This window comes from Cherax quadricarinatus, chromosome 27, assembly GCF_038502225.1.
Source record: "Cherax quadricarinatus isolate ZL_2023a chromosome 27, ASM3850222v1, whole genome shotgun sequence".
Classification (NCBI taxonomy): domain Eukaryota; kingdom Metazoa; phylum Arthropoda; class Malacostraca; order Decapoda; family Parastacidae; genus Cherax; species Cherax quadricarinatus.
This window is the reverse complement of record NC_091318.1, coordinates 12,141,840-12,160,411: the sequence shown is the minus strand read 5'-3', so window position 1 is coordinate 12,160,411 and position 18,572 is coordinate 12,141,840. Positions and strand designations below refer to the sequence as shown.

Genomic DNA, 18,572 nt, shown 5'->3' with positions numbered 1-18,572 from the left:
CAGACCGAACCTAATTACCCCCCAATCTCCCCTCCCCTATCCCATCCTCCCCATCCTCCCCTTTTTCCTTTCCTCCTCCTCCTCCCCACTCCTCCCTTTTGCCCTTCCTCTTTTTGTCCTTTGGGATTTCTCCCACAGGCACGCTAGTTCCTAGGTAGAGGAAAGGACACCGGGGTCGATCCCATTCCGTTGAGGTTTCTTGGCGGTGGCGTAGTTTGCCGTGGAATCTGGATTGCCTAGGGATGTCCCGATCCCTCTCCGGTATCCCGGAGTAGCTTTGGGTGTCTTTTGGGCGACGGGTGTATCTCTGGAAGCCACCTTTCGGATTCCGGGGGTGGTGGCTGAAGGAGGTATGCTTTGTGGCGGATATCCGGCCGCCCTCTCTTTTGTCCACCGAGGTCGCTCGGCAGATGTGAGGTTGCTATCCCAGATTGCTGGTTTACTGGCATGAAGGGTAGGGTATGGCACGGGTTCCATGCTGCATCTGCGCTACTAGCGGTGTCGAGTCCTCTTGGGCGCGGAGGGAGATTTCTGGCCCTTTCATTCCTCCTAGGAACTATCCCTCCCCGGTCCCCCCTTTTTTTTTTCTTTTTATTTTTATTTTCTTTTCTTCTTTCTTTTTTTTTCTTAAAAACAAAAAGAAAGAAGTAACCTAACCATGGCAGCCCTAGTCCATGAACCTGGTACCCCCGGGCCCCTTCTTGATACCGCACCCCGTTCTGACCCCGCCTCGTCTTTGGACCACTCTTCAGACATTCCTCATGCCTCTGTACCTATTGCCGGTGCTGTTTCCTCACCCGCTTCAGGTACTGAGGCCTCGACTGACTCCTTCGATTTATCAGACCTTCGCTCTCCTCTGACTATGCTTCCGGCCTCTCCCTCTACGGTGCGGCAATTTTCAAATCGCCGACCCGTTCCACGTCGGACCAACTCTGGTCCCACGCCTAAACGTCAACGACAATTACCTGCTGATGATACTTCTCCACCTTCACCTTCTCGTTCTTCTCAGAAACGATCGACACGTCCTTCACTACCTTTCCACGCTCAGTTTCAGACTGAACAGTGGACTAAATTCTTCACTTTACGACCAACTTCCTCTACTGCCTATCTTTCTGACCATAGTATTGGCAAGGCACTCCTACGCCATGTTGGTAAAGATATTTCTTTTCATGCTCTTAAGAGCGGTACGCGCATCATTACCGTACAGAATGCTACCCAGGCTCGTGAGCTCTCTCGTCTTTCCCATATAGATACTGTTCCTGTCACCCTTGAAAAACATCATTCCCTCAATTCTTGTAGTGGTACCGTTATTCTGCCCCATACCATAGTTCAACAAAATTTCCAGACATGTGGCACCGACATTCTAGAACAGCTGGAACTCCAAGATCTCCCAATCCTCAAGGTAGACACTTACGTTCTTCCTGCCCGTGGGCGGAGACGATACCCTAGCAATGTGGCTCGTTTAACTTTTGACAGCCGAGAACTCCCATCCTCCGTTTATATAGCAGGACATCGGTTACAAGTTCGAAAGGTGATCCCTACACCACAACAGTGTAGAAATTGCTGGCGATTTGGCCATCCAGCGAAATATTGCAGATCTATCGCCGAATGCCCAGTCTGTGGTGCCGATGACCATTCTAATACGTCTTGCAATCGATCTCCCTCTTGCCTTAACTGTCATGAGGCTCACCCTTCGTACTCTCGCCGTTGTCAGGTCTATTTAAACGAGCGGGAAATCCGTTACCTCAAAGAGACAGAAGGTCTCCCTTATGCCATGGCAGTTTCTCATCTCCGCCTCCAAGGGAGACTCCCACGTGTTTCTTATTCCCGTGTTTCAAAACGTCCCCCCACTTCTGGTATCCCATCTTCTACACCCACCTCTGTGGTTACCTCTCCCATAATCACTCCTGTATCTAATCCTTTTGCTGTCCTCGGCTCAGACGTCCCTACTTCAACGCCTCAGTCTAATCTCGCTTCTTCGAGTTCTCTCTTACAAGCCTCAGTATCGACGAGACCTCGTACGACACCTCTTCCCAATCGTCCCTCTACTTCTCAAAAGTCAAAAAAAGGTCCGGTAACACCTCCTACCCATCTTCCACCTCCTCATTTTACCCTCCCTGTCTCTGTCCCTAGTTCTTCCCCTCTCACTGGCTCAGTTACAAGTGCAGAGGTTCACCCTCCTCCTCGTAATGTACCTTCCTCCCCTGTTCCCTCCCAAGTTTCTTCCTCTTGTGCCACCTCCCAGGTTCCTGTCTCTTCTGTCCCCTGCCACGCTTCTCCAGTTCCCTCCACCCTTTCGCCCCCCCCTACCTTGGTACAGTCCAATACAGTTCCAATCTTTACTCATCCTCCCCCTACCATTCCCAATATTGTCTCCCATACGACATCTTTGAATTCCGAAACACTTGAAGCAATCTCTGAATATATTGCAGAGACCAAACCATCAATGGACACTGATCCACCTTCCGCTCTTTCTCTCTCCTCTGCTCCATCTGCGCAACTCCTTTCTTCACAGCGCACCGTTCCTTCGCTGCTTGAACATTTTCCACTGCCTCCGCATGTGGACTTTTCTAACCCTTCTAGTCCGTAGGAACCCTTACCTGCGGATTTCAAGTATCTTTATCATTGCCAATCATGGCCTTTTTACAGTGGAATATACGCGGCCTCAGGGGTAATCGGGGTGAGCTTCAGATGTTACTCTCCCAGTTTGCCCCTGTTGGTGTTTGCTTACAGGAACCAAAATTACACTCTGCTGTTATTTCTCACATCTCAGGCTATAATTTATTGTATTCTTCAGATCCTTTTCCTGATGGGACCTTTAATGAAAGTGCCCTTCTTCTCCGCACTGATATTCCGTACCATCAGCTATTTATTCATACTTCGCTGCATTACACAGCAGCCCGTATCCACTTACATAGGTGGTATACGCTCTGTTCTTTATATCTCTCTCCTTCTCGGGCATTATCTATTCCGGATTTTGCCTTCCTTGTTTCGTCATTACCGCCACCGATTCTGTTACTTGGTGATTTTAATGCCCACCATTTCCTCTGGGGAGGGTCTCACTGTGATTCCCGTGGAATTCAGTTAGAGGCTTTTCTTGCCACCCACCCCCTCCATGTTTTAAATACAGGTACTCACACCCATTTTGATCCTCGGACTCATACTCTCTCTTGCATAGATCTCTCAGTTTGCTCTTCCTCCGCCGCATTAGACTTTACTTGGTCTGTTCTCCCGGACTTACATGACAGTGATCATTTCCCAATCATTCTTACTTCCCCTTCATATTCGCCACCTCTTCGCACCCCACGCTGGCAATTTAATCGGGCAAATTGGAACCTTTACTCACACCTGACTGTTTTTAAAGAGGTTCCTTCTTCGTCCTCCATCGATGAGCTTTTACACCTCTTCTCGTCCTCCGTTTTCACCGCAGCTTCTCATTCTATACCCCAAACTTCGGGCAGGCATTCTCAGAAATGCGTGCCTTGGTGGTCTCCTGCTTGTGCTCGTGCAGTACGTTTGAAACGCGCTGCATGGGGCAGGTACCGGTACAATAGAACCACAGAGCGACTCCTTGATTTTAAACAGAAGCGTGCGATCGCTCGCCGTGTCATCCGTGACGCTAAACGCACTTGCTGGCGAGATTATGTCTCCACCATCACCTCTGCTTCCTCTATGAGTGCAGTCTGGAAAAAAGTACGAAAACTGAGTGGTAAATATTCTCCTGACCCGGCTCCTGTTCTGCGGGTTGCCGGTGTTGATATAGCAAACCCACTAGATGTTGCCAATGAAATTGGCAATCATCTGGTCCGTATTTCTCAGGGACTCCATCTATGCCCCTCATTTCTTTCCTCAAAGTCTGCCAGAGAGTTAGCACCTTTGGACTTTTCTTCTCTCAGAGAAGAACAGTATAATGTGCCTTTTACACTTCAAGAACTGGAGGCAACACTCTCAGCTTGTCGATCATCGGCAGCTGGGCCCGACGACATTCATATTCGTATGCTACAACATTTACATCAGTCAGCCCTTGCAGTCCTATTACGCCTTTACAATCTTATTTGGTCACAAGGAGTTCTTCCACAGCTGTGGAAATCCGCCATTGTTCTCCCTTTCCGCAAACCAGGCACTACGGGACATGAAACCTCCCACTATCGTCCCATTGCTCTTACCAGTGCAGTTTGCAAAGTAATGGAACGTCTAGTAAATAGACGTTTAGTGTGGTATTTAGAGACACACAACAGTCTCTCCACTCGTCAATATGGCTTTCGTAAGGGACGTTCTACCATAGACCCCTTACTGCGCTTGGATACGTATGTTCGTAATGCCTTTGCGAATAACCACTCAGTTATTGCCATATTTTTTGATCTTGAGAAGGCATATGACACAACTTGGAGGTATAATATTTTAGCCCAAGCCCACTCCTTAGGCCTTCGAGGCAATCTACCATCCTTCCTTAAGAACTTTTTAACTGACAGGCATTTCCGTGTTCGGGTTAATAATGTGCTCTCCCCGGACTTTATCCAAGCTGAAGGTGTCCCCCAGGGATGTGTTCTGAGCACAACACTTTTTCTCCTTGCTATTAATGATTTGGCCTCTAGTCTTCCATCAAATATTTGGTCATCACTCTATGTTGATGACTTCGCTATTGCCTGTGCAGGCGCTGACTGTCACCTCCTTACAGTTTCTCTCCAGCATGCAGTCGACCGTGTTTCCAATTGGGCCACCACACATGGGTTTAAATTTTCCAGCACTAAAACCCACCAAATCACTTTCACTAGACGCTCTGTCATCTCTGATCATCCTTTGTACCTCTATGGCTCACGTATCCCTGAACGTGATACAGTCAAGTTTCTGGGCCTCCTCTTTGATCGTAGGTTATCCTGGAAACCTCACATTACCTCTCTGAAGGCAACTTGTCACAGCCGGCTGAACCTTCTTAAAACCCTTGCTCATCTTTCGTGGGGAGCTGATCGTCGAACCCTCCTTCACCTACATTCCACCCTTATTTTATCGAAACTTGATTATGGTGACCAGATCTATTCAGCGGCATCTCCTGCTACTCTCTCTAGCCTTAACCCCATTCATCACCAAGGATTACGTTTATGTCTTGGTGCTTTTCGCTCTTCCCCTGTCGAAAGCCTCTATGCAGAAGCGAACGTTCCATCCTTATCCGATCGCCGTGATGCCCATTGCTTGCGCTACTATGTACGCTCTCATGATCTCCGCAATCCTTCCATTTATAGAATGGTCACTGATATTAGTAGACATTCTTTATTTGTTCGCCGCCCCTGCTTACTCCGTCCCTTCTCTCTTCGCCTTCATTCGCTCTTGTCTTCTCTTCAACTACCACCTTTCTATGTACATGTAGCATCTCACTTTTCCCTACCCCCCTGGGAAGTTCCAGCTGTTCGAGTCTGTTCTTTCTCCCTCCCTTGCTCGAAAGCCCAACTGTCTACGGTCGCTTCCCGCTCTCTTTTTCTTGACCACTTTCACTCTCATTCTCATGCCATTGCTGTGTACACAGATGGCTCTAAGTCTTCTGACGGCGTAGGATTCGCAGCAGTGTTTCCGGACAGCGTCGTACAAGGGCATTTACTATCTTCAGCTAGTATTTTTACTGCTGAATTATATGCCATCCTTACAGCACTTATCCGTATTGCATCTATGCCTGTGTCATCATTTGTGGTTGTCTCAGACTCCCTTAGTGCTTTACAGGCTATACAAAAATTTGATACACCTCACCCCTTAGTCCTCCGTATCCAACTTTGGCTACGCCGCATCTTTACTAAGCATAAAGATATTGTTTTTTGTTGGGTCCCTGGTCATGTTGACGTACAGGGCAATGAACAGGCAGACACTGCTGCGCGGTCAGCAGTACATGACCTACCAGTTTCTTATAGAGGTATTCCATGTACGGACTATTTTGCTGTAATATCTTCCCACCTTCACACCCGTTGGCAACAACGTTGGTCTACTATGCTCGGCAACAAACTTCAGTCTATTAAACCGAGTATAGGTTACTGGCCGTCTTCTTATCACCAGTGTCGAGGTTGGGAGACTGCTCTCTCCCGTCTTCGCATTGGCCATACTCGTCTTACTCATGGATATCTCATGGAGAGGCGTCTTGCTCCTCTCTGTGAGAATTGCCAAGCTCCATTATCAGTCAGCCACATTCTGTTGGACTGCCCACTTTATCAACGAGCACGCAGAATTTACCTCTGTCGTCGTCTTCGCCCCGCTGCTCTCTCTTTACCTTCCCTTCTCGCTGATGGACCCACCTTTCATCCGGACTCTCTCATTGACTTTTTGACAACGACTGACTTACTCCACAAATTTTGATACGTTCAGCCCTTTCTACTTGTATCTCTTGCTACCCTCTACCCCCGTACTATCCCCTGCCCCGCTGTTTTCTGTAACCTGCTGATCATCCCCCCTCCCTTCTGCCATCCAATTCCCTTGCTTCCTTCCCTACCCTGCAGCGCTGTATAGCCCTTGTGGCTTAGCGCTTCTTTTTGATTATAATAATAATACCTCTCCCATAGTCACTCCTGTATCCAATCCTTTTGCTGTCCTCGGCTCAGACATCCCTACTTCAACGCCTCGGTCTAATCTCACTTCTTTGTGTTCTCTCTCGCAAGCCTCAGTAACGACGAGATCTCGTATGACACCACCTCCCAATCGTCCCTCGACTTCTCAGTCAAAAAAAGTCTGTAACACCTACCCATCTTCCACCTCCTCATTTTACCCTCCCTATCTGTCCCTGGTTCTCCCCCCCTCACTGGCTCTGTTACAAGTGTAGAGGTTCACCCTCCTCGTACTGTACCTTCCTCCCCTGTTCGCTCCCAGGTTTCTTCCTCTTCTGCCACCTCCCAGGTTTCTGCCTCTTCTGCCACCTCCCAGGTTTCTGCCTCTTCTGTCCCCCTTCCATGCTTCTCCAGTTCGCTCCACCCTTTCGTCCCCCCCCCCCTACCTTGGTACAGTCAAATACAGTTCCAATCTTTACTCATCCTCCCCCTACCATTTCCAATATTGTCTCCCATACAACGTCTCTGAATTCCGAAACACTTGAAGCAATCTCTGAATGTATTGCAGAGACCAAACCATCAATGGACACTGATCCACCCTCTGTTCCTTCTCTCTCCTCTCCTCCATCTGCGCAACTCCTTTCTTCACAGCGCACCGTTCCTTCGCTGCTTGAACGTTTTCCACTACCTCCGCATGTGGACTTTTCTAACCCCTCTAGTCTGTAGGAACCCTTACCTGCGGATTTCAAGTATCTTTATCATTGCAAATCGTGGCCTATTTGCAGTGGAATATACGCGGCCTCGGGTAATCGGAGTGAGCTTCAGATGTTACTCTCCCAGTTTGCCCCTGTTGGTGTTTGCTTACAGGAACCAAAATTACACTCTGCTGTTAACTCTCCCATCTCAGGCTATAATTGTATTCTTCAGATCCTTTTCCTGATGGGACCTTTAATGAAAGTGCCCTTCTTCTACGCACTGATATTCCGTACCATCAGCTATTTATTCATAATTCGCTGCATTACACAGCAGCCAGTATCCACTTCCATAGGTGGTATACGCTCTGTTCTTTATATCTCTCTCCTTCTCGGGCATTTTCTATTCCGGATATTGACTTTCTTGTTTTGTCATTACCGCCACCGATTCTCTTGCTTGGTGATTTTAATGCCCACCATTTCCTCTGGGGGGGGGGGGTCTCATTGTGATTCCCATGGAATTCAGTTAAAGGCTTTTCTTGCCACCCACCCCCTCCATGTTTTAAATACAGGTACGCATACCCATTTTGATCCTCGGACTCGTACTCTTGCATCGATCTGTCTGCTCTTCCTCCACCGCATTAGACTTCACTTGGTCTGTTCTCCCGGACTTGCATGACAGCGATCATTTCCCAATCATTCTTACTTCACCACCTCTTTGCATCCCACGCTGGCAATTTGATCAGGCATATTGGAACCTTTACTCGCACCTAACTGTTTTTAGAGGTTCCTTCTTCGTCCTCCATCGATGAGCTTTTACACCTCTCCTCGTCCTCGGTTTTAACCGCAGCTTCTCATTCTGTACCCCAAACTTCGAGCAGGCATTCTCAGAAATGCGTGCCTTGGTGGTCTCCTGCTTGTGCAGTACGTTTGAAACGCGCTGCATGGGGCAGGTACCGGTACAATAGAACCAGACTCCTTGATTTTAAACAGAAGCGTGCGATCGCTTGCCATGTCATCCGTGACGCTAAACGCACTTGCTGGCGAGATTGTCTCCACCATCACCTCTGCTTCCTCTGAGTGCAGTCGGGTTGCTGGTGTTGATATAGCAAACCCACTAGATGTTGCCAATGAAATTGGCAATCATCTGGTCCGTATTTCTCAGGGACTCCATCTATGCCCCTGATTTCTTTCCTCAAAGTCTGCCAGAGTTAGCACCCTTGGACTTTTCTTCTCTCAGAGAAGAACAGTATAATGTGCCTTTTACACTTGAACTGGAGGCAACACTCTCAGCTTGCTGATCATCGGCAGCTGGGCCCGACGACATTCATATTCGTATGCTACAACATTTACATCAGTCAGCCCTTGCAGTCCTATTATGCCTTTACAATCTTATTTGGTCACAAGGAGTTCTTCCACAGCTGTGGAAATCCGCCATTGTTCTCCCTATCCGCAAACCAGGCACTACGGGACATGAAACCTCCCACTATCGTCCCATTGCTCTTACCAGTGTAGTTTGCAAAGTAATGGAATGCCTAGTAAACAGACGTTTAGTGTGATATTTAGACTCTTAAGTCCCTCCACTCGTCAATATGGCTTTCGTAAGGGACGTTCTACCATAGACCCCTTACTACGCTTGGATACGTATGTTCGTAATGCCTTTGCGAATAACCACTCGGTTATTGCCATATTTTTTGACCTTGAGAAGGCATATGACACAACTTGGAGGTAAAATATTTTAGCCCAAGCCCACTCCTTAGGCCTTCGAGGCAATCTACCATCCTTCCTTAAGAACTTTTTAACTGACAGGCATTTCCGTGTTCGGGTTAATAATGTGCTCTCCCCGGACTTTATCCAAGCTGAAGGTGTCCCCCAGGGATGTGTTCTGAGCACGCTTTTTCTCTTGCTATTAATGATTTGGCCTCTAGTCTTCCATCAAATATTTGGTCATCACTCTGTTGATGACTTCGCTATTGCTTGTGCAGGCGCTGACTGTCACCTCATTACAGTTTCTCTCCCACATGCAGTCGACAGCGTTTCCAATTGGGGCCACCACACGTGGGTTTAAATTTTCCAGCACTAAAACCCACCAAGTTACTTTCACTAGACGCTCTGTCATCTCCGATCATCCTTTGTACCTCTATGGCTTCCGTATCCCTGAACGTGATACAGTAAAGTTTCTGGGCCTCCTCTTTGATCGTAGGTTATCCTGGAAACCTCGCATTACCTCTCTGAAGGCAACTTGTCGCAGCCGGCTGAACCTTCTTAAAACCCTTGCTCGTCTTTCATGGGGAGCTGATCGTCGAACCCTCCTCCGCCTACATTCCACCCTTATTTTATTGAAACTTGATTATGGTGACCAGATCTATTCAGCGGCATCTGCTACTCTCTAGCCTTAACCCCATTCATCACCAAGGATTACGTTTGCCTTGGTGCTTTTCGCTCTTCCCCTGTCGAGAGCCTCTATACAAAAGCGAACGTTCCATCCTTATCTGATCGCCGTGATGCCCATTGCCTGCGCTACTATGTACGCTCTTGTGATCTCCGCAATCCTTCCATTTATATTAGTAGACATTGTTTATTTGTTCGCCGCCCTTGTTTACTCCGTCCCTTCTCTCTTCGCCTTCATTCGCTCATCTTCTCCAACTACCACCTTTCTATGTACATGTAGCATTTCGCTTTTCCCTACCCCCCTGGGAAGTTCCAGCTGTTAGTCTGTTCTTTCTCCCTCCCTTGCTCGAAAGCCCAACTGTCTATGGTCACTTCCCGCTCTTTCTCTTGACCACTTTCACTCTCTCATGCCATTGCCGTGTACACAGATGGCTCTGTCTTCTGATGGCGTAGGATTCGCAGCAGTGTTTCCGGACAGCATCATACAAGGGCATTTACTATCTTCGGCTAGTATTTTTTACTGATGAATTGTATGCCATCCTTACAGCACTTACCTGTATTGCATCTATGCCTGTCATCATTTGTGGTTGTCTCAGACTCCCTTAGTGCTTTACAGGCTATACAAAAATTTGATACCTCACTCCTTAGTCTTCCGTATCCAACTTTGGCTACGCCGCATCTTTACCAAGCATAGATATTGTTTTTTGTTGGGTCCCTGGTCATGTTGACGTACAGGGCAATGAACAGGCAGACACTGCTGCGCGGTCAGCAGTACATGACCTACCAGTTTCTTAGAGGTATTCCATTTACGGACTATTTTACTACAATATCTTCCCACCTTTACACCCGTTGGCAACAACGTTGGTCTACTATGCTCGGCAACAAACTTCAATCTATTAAACAGAGTGTAGGTTACTGGCAGTCTTCTTATCACCAGTGTCGAGGTTGGGAGACTACTCTCTCCCGTCTTCGCATTGGCCATACTAGTCTTGCTCGTGGATATCTCATGGAGAGGCGCCCTGCTCCTCTGAGAATTGCCAAGCTCCATTATCAGTCGGCCACATTCTGTTGGACTACCCGCTTTATCAACGAGCACGCAGAATTTACCTGTCGTCGTCGCTCCGCTACTCTTTACCTTCCCTTCTCGCTGATGGACCCACCTTTCATCTGGACTCTCTCATTGACTTTTTGACAACTGACTTCACAAATTTTGATACCTTCAGCCCTTTCTACTTCAATCTCTTGCTACCCTCTACCCCCGTCCTGCTGTTTTCTGTAACCTGCTGATCATCCCCCCTCCCTTCTGCCATCCAATACCCTCGCTTCCTTCCCTACCCTGCAGCGCTGTATAGCCCTTGTGGCTTAGTGCTTCTTTTTGATTATAATATGTCAGTTTACGTGCAGCCAGCAGTAACAACGGGGGCGCTCGCCCCCGAAACCTTCAGGTATACGTGTGGATGTAAGAGGGAGGGGGGGTAAGAATTCGATTTCCTTTTTAGTCTCCAGGGATCGACAAACTGTTCCGGGGGAGGGGGGGTAAACTATCCATAGATCCTTTAATGGTTACTAGGTGGGTAACGAGACTGAGTCGCGCTAGTGTGATTTCACTTTAAATGTCTTGGCCAATGGTGCATCCAGGATTTCCATCTGAAGGAAAAGGCTTAAAAATCATTAGTGGTAGTTTGAAGTTGAAATTTCTTGGCTCCTTCGTGGTCTGGCAAAGACGCATAATGGAATTCTAGTGACTGCTGCTAGTCTAGCTATGCATGCTGTGTGTTCTGAATTACATACAGGGCTTTGCAAGATGCCTTTTTTGCCAGATACTTAAGCTGTTGGCATTCTAGCAGGAATTTTTCTAATTAATTAAAAAGGCTATTTTTAATAGGTTGAGTAGAGGCCAGGAGGGGAAGACACGCCCATAAGTTTGGTATTTTAAAATTAAACTCGGACCTTCTGATTATTGCTTATGGCAGTTAATGGCGACCTAGTCACTTGGCAACTGCAAATGCATTTAATTTCCTGTAGTTTGGAAAGATACAGGCCTCTCATATTTTACTTTCCCATTACTCGTAGTAAATTTAGTGCAGAGGGGCATTAGTTAAATGGAAAAACAAAAAGGCAGAATCCTTTAATAGCTAAACAGCATATACTGTGGTCGTCATGCCGTGGAAGTTTGAGCGGTTTAGCTTAGCCTTTGACCCCCCCCCCCTTTTTTTTTTATATATATTATTGGTTGGAAATCTTGGTAAATTTACTCACGCTCCTGATGTAGAAAGATTTAGATATGGATTACAGATTGTAAAGTGTTTGCATCTTTCTTGCGTTGTGATGTTAAAATCGTAACTGTCGTTAGTCAAGTTTGTATTGTTAGTGTAAATTTAACTACTGAATGTTTGAAGCTTGCTGAACCTTTTGATTATTCAAAGTAATGAGTGATAAATGTACTGTTCAACTCTAATCTAATTTAATTTAAATTTCCCTCAATTTAATATTTTGAATTGACTACGTACTTTCTCCTAATTTAGCTAATTCGGCTAACTGATGACTCTAAAGTTGACCCCCGCTTAGTATACCATAGCTTAAGTCTAAAACTAGTGACAATAAGACTGCCCGTGAAGCTCCTGATTGACACTTTTTTCTGGAGAATCTTGGCTCGCTGATCCGCATGCCGTATGGATGCGGAGAACAGAACATGATCAACCTGGCCCCCAATATCTTCATCCTGGAATACTTGGACGCATCTAGACAGACTACTCCTGAACTACGCCAGAAGCTTTTGCAGTTTATGGATACTGGTATGTGAACCTCTTTAGATTAGCCTTTTATTAATAACTTTTAAAGCTTAACAAGCAGTTTCAGGTATTGGGTGTATAAAATTAAAGCTAAACATAAACTAGCCACTTAAAACGTGACCCATAGTGATTCAAGTTAAATAGTTTTTCTGCATGAACGCAACTACCTTTAATTTCGCTTTAACTGGTGAAGTAAATATTCCGCCAAACTGGTAATTGTGATCATTTTAGCTACCCCTGGTCGTGTAACTGAATAGGTCAGTTGGTACAATCCTGTGAAAGCTGGACTTGAGCTACAGCTTAAGGTAAAGATATCCTTGGCTTAATATTCCTTCGGAACTAGTCTGTAGTGAAAGTGCTACTCGTCTGTAGTGTAATTAAACTTTAATACACAATTTCGCAAACTTAGCTTGACCTGGATGGTTAGCGGAAACCATATCTAGTGAAGATTAAAATTGGCGCCAAAAGACCATTCACTGTAAAAATAGAATTTGCATGGTTCCAGTCCCTGGACCCATTATGTACCTCTGTAATCTGGTGACTACCACCCACAGGATGGGCATGTGGGTGCATAATAAACATTAAATTAACTGCTTGTCGAAACTATCCTTTGTATCGAAACTTCGCTTCATTTCTACATGCAAAATGGGAAATTTACGAAGGGGGTGGGGAGTTAGATTAATACTACTGTTCCTCTTCATTTAGCATGGTTATCAGAAGTGCAGACAGTCTTCTTCCTCCAAAGCCTTGACAACCAACTTTCATATAGTAAAAAGAAAATGAAAGGCTGGAAATGATAGCCTTATGTATCGGCAGATTACAAACTGCCTTTCAGCTAACGCTTCAGTGAAGTTAGCTGAAGGGCATAAAACTAAATTTGTTGCATAGCTTGCATTTTTTCTAGCAATAGCTCCACTAAATGGAAGGGGAGGAAGGTGAAGGAATGTATATACCTGACATGATTGTGGCGAACGTAGTAGCTGACAATCTAAGCACGCGTGCCAGTCTTAATTGGATTTTTTTGGCTTAAGTTTGACTTCGTCAAAGTTTTCACCCTACCAGGGTATAAACCGTCACGGGGGTTTTTATCCAAGGAATTTTACTTTGCTGATCTTCTGAAGAAATAATGTTCAGGAATCACTATTAAACTGTAGTAAATAGTTTGACAGTTTGAAGGGCGTTTTCCTCCTGTATGATTGTCCCGGTCATCTGCATATCAGAGTTGAAAGAGGAAGCTATGGTCACAAAGAATGAGACTACCAAATAGGGATTGTCAAAAATATAAAAAAGCACTTTCAACCTCGAGGATTTAGTTTGAGCAGTTGCCCACAATGTACACGCTTCCTAAGTTTGGACTTGTATTTTTTTAATCGATAAAATGCATAATACAATCTTCATACTGTGTGATAAAATTTTACATTCGCGAAATGGTTTTTTTTTTCCTTGAAATGTACATATATGTATTGGTATGGAAATGTTAGATAAAAATGGAATGAATGAAATCCTACATTGGGACATGCCCAGGAACGCCAATGACCTGGACAGGTGTCCAGCATGAAATTATCCTTGAAGAGTGCATTCACTCGGTCACCCTTGTTCAAAACTTAGGTCAGTTCCAGATTACGCTGTGTATCAGGACAAGTGTAGTAGTGGCAAGTATACACTAAAATTTAAAATTGAAACCTGGATAGTAAATTTAGTCTATTTCATAGGCTACCAACACGAGCTTCTGTACCGACGTGCTGATGGATCTTACAGTGCCTTCGGTAATGCTGATCCTTCTGGCTCAACATGGCTGACTGCTTTCGTTCTAAAGTCCTTTGCGCAGGCTCGCAAATACATACTAGTAAGAGTTGTAAACGACCTAGCTGCATTACATAATTTAATGTTTCCAGAAGGTTGTGTAATGTGAACTGAATTTGTAGTGGAAGAAAATGACGGGTCGAATATGGACTCTTGCATACGCATTGAGATATTGAATTAATAAATATTTTTAGACTAGTAAAGCGGAGACTAATTATGGAAATTAGTTGGTTGACAGTAAGGTTAATATTGCCATGAAATTGTCAGGTTGACGACGTTCGTCTGAATGAGACTAGTGCATGGCTGAAGATGCAACAAAATCATGATGGTTGTTACAGGTCTGTTGGGAAAGTCATCCACAAGGACATGGCGGTAAGAATACCTTTACCAATCACTAAACTCTGCCATGTTGCAATGTGAACGTGTATTAAATGTAAAATCTCCACTAGCACATTCTTTAAATTCTTAAGAGGCTTGCCTTTGTTTGTTGAATGCAATTTTTCACAGGGTGGAATTAGCGGTAATGACACTTCTGTGCCGTTGACGGCGTACGTAATTATATCTCTGCTGGAGGCTGGCACCAGTCCCTCGGAACCAGAAGTTTCTGGAGCACTAGAGTGTATCTTGAGTAGCTCTTATACCCTTGACCCTTACGTCCTGGCACTCGAGGCCTATGCCTTGGCTCTCGCCAGACACCAGGACACTCCAAAGGTACTGCAACAGTTGCTGAACCAAGCTGTAATGAAGACTGATACACTTTTTTGGAAATTTCCAGCCAAATCCGGTATGTACATAGTGAATGTGCTTATTTGCAATAAATTTTAGTTACTTTGCCACATTGGGTAAAATAAACTAAGCTTCACTATTAGCCATTTTCTTTTTAGTGAACCAACGTTAAGTTTAATGACCATGTACACTGTAAACTTACATGATGCATTTGGGGATTTTTCGCCCTGGTGGACTTCCTTAAATCTTTGCCACCAGTGGCAATACTTGTTTGTGAATGATTCCCACCCCCCTTTGTTCATATTTTAGAAATTGCTGCGTAACTTGAGCATACTTGGCTTGATATTTTTTTTAGCTCTAAACTATAAACTGTGGACCTAGATAAAACTTCATGAACTAGAAATATGATCTTGACAATTTACTTTAATGAATTGGTACTTCAGGTAGTAGCCTGGGTTTAGCAGTAGAAACTGCCGGTTACGCAATTCTCGCGATGATGCGTAATGCAAGCAGATCTGATCTTCTAGCAAGAAAAGTTGTGAAGTGGGTCACCGCTGAAAGGAATGGCCAAGGCGGATTTTATTCAACGCAAGTAAGTTAATACGGAGATGTACTAAATATACATATAACTAACTATGAGGATTAATATAAAATAGTGTAAAGCTGATTTGTTGTAATTTACATCTAACTTGTTTCTTTTGCTTGTTTACCTCAGGATACAGTGGTAGCTCTACAAGCTTTGTCGGTGTACCAGACACTCCAGTACCAGGGACCTTTAAATGTAGATTTGACTGTGACCGCTGTTGGGTTTAATCATAATTTCAGAGTAATGGAGTCGAATAAACTCTTACAGCAATTGGTGAAGCTTACGAACCTCCCTACCAACGTCTCCATAGACATCAAAGGTCAAGGTTGTGTTGTTGTGCAGGTAAGAATTTTTTTTAAGTGGTAAAGTATTTCTTAAGGTAATTGCAAACCTCATTTTTTACCAAGTATTTTTTTTCCTTAACAGGCTGTCCTTAGATACAACATTCCTATTCCAGACTCCGGTCAAGCTTTTAGCTTGACAGTAGAGACTAAGACAGAGCCTGATGTGGCATGCATTACAAAGCGAATTATTGCCTGTGTAGCCTATATACTTGCTGATGGCGCCTCAAACATGGCAGTCATGGAAATAAGGATGATGTCGGGCTACATACCAGAGAAAAATGATCTCGAAGCGCTTAAGATGAACCCAACTGTTAAAAGATACGAGGAAGCTGGAAGCTTGGTATCTGTCTACATGAACGAGTTGACTGCAACCAGAACTTGCGTAGACTTCCGTGTAATACGTGAAGTTGAAGTAGAGAACATAAAAACGGGAACAGTGGTGGTGTACGACTACTACCAGCCAGAGTTCTCTGTCAGCAAGGTGAGACTTTTTTTTTCTAGAGGAAAAATAACTGTACATAAATATGAAATGTGCATACTTGCATTAATGTATGTCAGTAGTTAACTTGATACTGTACCCACAGAGCTACTCTCCCACCTGCTAACGAGTGCAGGTCGATTAGCCCGTGGTGAACTTCAAGGACCTAGTCTCAAACTGCTAGTGTAAAAATTAATTTTACTGTTAATAAACTTCGTTGTAACTTCTGTTTCTATTGTCTTTTAAAGGTCTTGTCTTTATAAACTAAAGTATAATAAACGGGAGCACTAAACATTTAGGGGATAAATGCTTGAAGGGGAAGGGTTACAAATTGCGTAGATACTTTCCCATCCCCCCTCCCCTCGATGGCATAAATTCATCCCTGAAGTGCTTCATGCAGCAATTTGCTACTGCAAACTCCTGGTGCCATCTCCCGGAAAATATATAAAAATATAACTTCATATAGTTAAAACTGTGCCAGTATTTTCAGGAGGGTTACGAAAGTTTCAGTCGTTGCTAAATGACTGTCGTTAGTCAATAAAAGCGAAAATGCTAGTGCAAAATGTTGGTTTCTAACGCAGGAAGAACATCTCTGAAAGTAAATTATAATAAAGGGGGAAGCGCTAAACCCGGAGGATTATACAGCGCCTGGGGGGGGGGGAAATGTGGAAGGCATTCAGGCTAAATTCGGGGAACTGGAGCACAGATCCAATTCCCTAAATCAAGAGCCCCTCCCCAACATCAAGGAACCTTCCTTGAGGGGTGAAAGTAAATTAGAAATTCTGAATTCTCACGTGGTAACTAATCAGTTTCCACAATTCCAATAAAGGCAAATTAGGACATGCACAAAACTAGTTCGTCCATTAAGAAAAATCTTTGAAATAAAACTGGAAAGGAATTATCAGAGGGACCAATATTATAAAATTGGTTTCTACTGCAAATTTTGAGAGGCTTATGAAAATCGGCTGTGTAGCCCTAGCAAGTTTAGGGCTTTTAGATTAAATTCAAAATTATCTGCGCTGAAGAGTGAAGGCAATTGGAAGAGGCACGTGAATTATAGCACAATTTTAACTAGCATTTTCTATAAAGGCAAATTGGGATAACAGCGGGCCAACATAACCAAGTTCCTAAGCTGTACCTGCTATTAAGGTTTACGTAAACATGCCATTTTATTAACTTTGGGTATATAATGTAAAATTTTAATGGTCTTGAGCATGCACACGAACGTTATGTAGACTTAACCCAGGACGACTCAATGAAGTAAATTTGTCAAAGTTTTTCACAACAAACCTAACCCAAAATAAAGCAGAAGTTTCCTTCTTAAGGAAATAAGAATAGAGGAACACTGCCGGAGGCCTGTTGGCCCATACTAGGCAGGTCTTTCACAAATCCATCCCACTAATAGAATGTTCGCCTCATAAGAACTTAAAGGAACACTGTAACTGTAACAAAGGTTGAGGTTCGACCGTTCGTCATTGTAGGAGCTGCCAGAAATCACCGGTTCTTAAACACGCAAGTTAAACTTTTGTATCAATCAAATCACATATTACTCGGGTATATAATTTAAAGTAGATCCTTAATGTGTTAGCCCAAATCACCGACCAGTATGTTTTAAATAAGTGACCCACTGATCAGATCGACTGGTCCGAACCCTTGATGGTCCGAACCTTTGACTGGTTTCAAACGGATTCGTTGGACAATAAAGCAGACTGTAAACAGATGGGGTTGTAGGCGCCCTTATCAAACAAAACGATAAATATAAATCGGGAACGTACACGGTAAGCTGTCCAATATACAAGTACAGTTAGAAATAGAAATGCAAATAGCTCGAGCTTCATTTAAGGAGGTTATTAAGAGTATTCAAGAGGTTGCTAGTAGAATTACAGTAAATCAACCATTCAAATCATTATGAAGCTGTGTAGTCTGCAATAAATCAAACAAACGGGCTTCCACATGGATAAATTGTCATTTTTGTGGAAATTGGTGTCACGCCCCTTGTGCAGATATCCAAGAACTAGCTACAAGCAGTATTAAAACAGGGAAGTGTTTTTGGGTATGCCCAAATGAGGAAAATCTGTGGACTAAAATTACAAGGGTATTAAAAGAGGATAACATCAAAGCTGCTTTCATAGACAACCTGGAAGCTTTCTACAACAGATGGGAACAAAAAGTCTGGGCTGAATGGTATTGCCCTTGATACTGGCAATGTAGTCAGAAACTGTAAGGCTGGAGGTGATGT

General features: G+C 44.4%; 1 protein-coding gene across 1 annotated transcript in view; it reads left to right on the top strand.

The window, feature by feature from the left end:
- The window catches only part of LOC128691218 (alpha-1-inhibitor 3-like), a 41,921-nt gene extending 25,365 nt beyond the window's left edge, over positions 1 to 16,556 (top strand). The window contains exons 20-27 of the mRNA XM_053780087.2: positions 12,249 to 12,399; positions 14,109 to 14,242; positions 14,467 to 14,571; positions 14,707 to 14,983; positions 15,369 to 15,517; positions 15,641 to 15,853; positions 15,938 to 16,336; positions 16,440 to 16,556. Coding sequence (XP_053636062.2) covers positions 12,249 to 12,399; positions 14,109 to 14,242; positions 14,467 to 14,571; positions 14,707 to 14,983; positions 15,369 to 15,517; positions 15,641 to 15,853; positions 15,938 to 16,336; positions 16,440 to 16,460 — 1,449 coding nt within the window. The 3' untranslated portion in view covers positions 16,461 to 16,556. The remainder of the gene's footprint in view (positions 1 to 12,248; positions 12,400 to 14,108; positions 14,243 to 14,466; positions 14,572 to 14,706; positions 14,984 to 15,368; positions 15,518 to 15,640; positions 15,854 to 15,937; positions 16,337 to 16,439) is intronic.
- Positions 16,557 to 18,572: the final 2,016 nt, after the last annotated feature.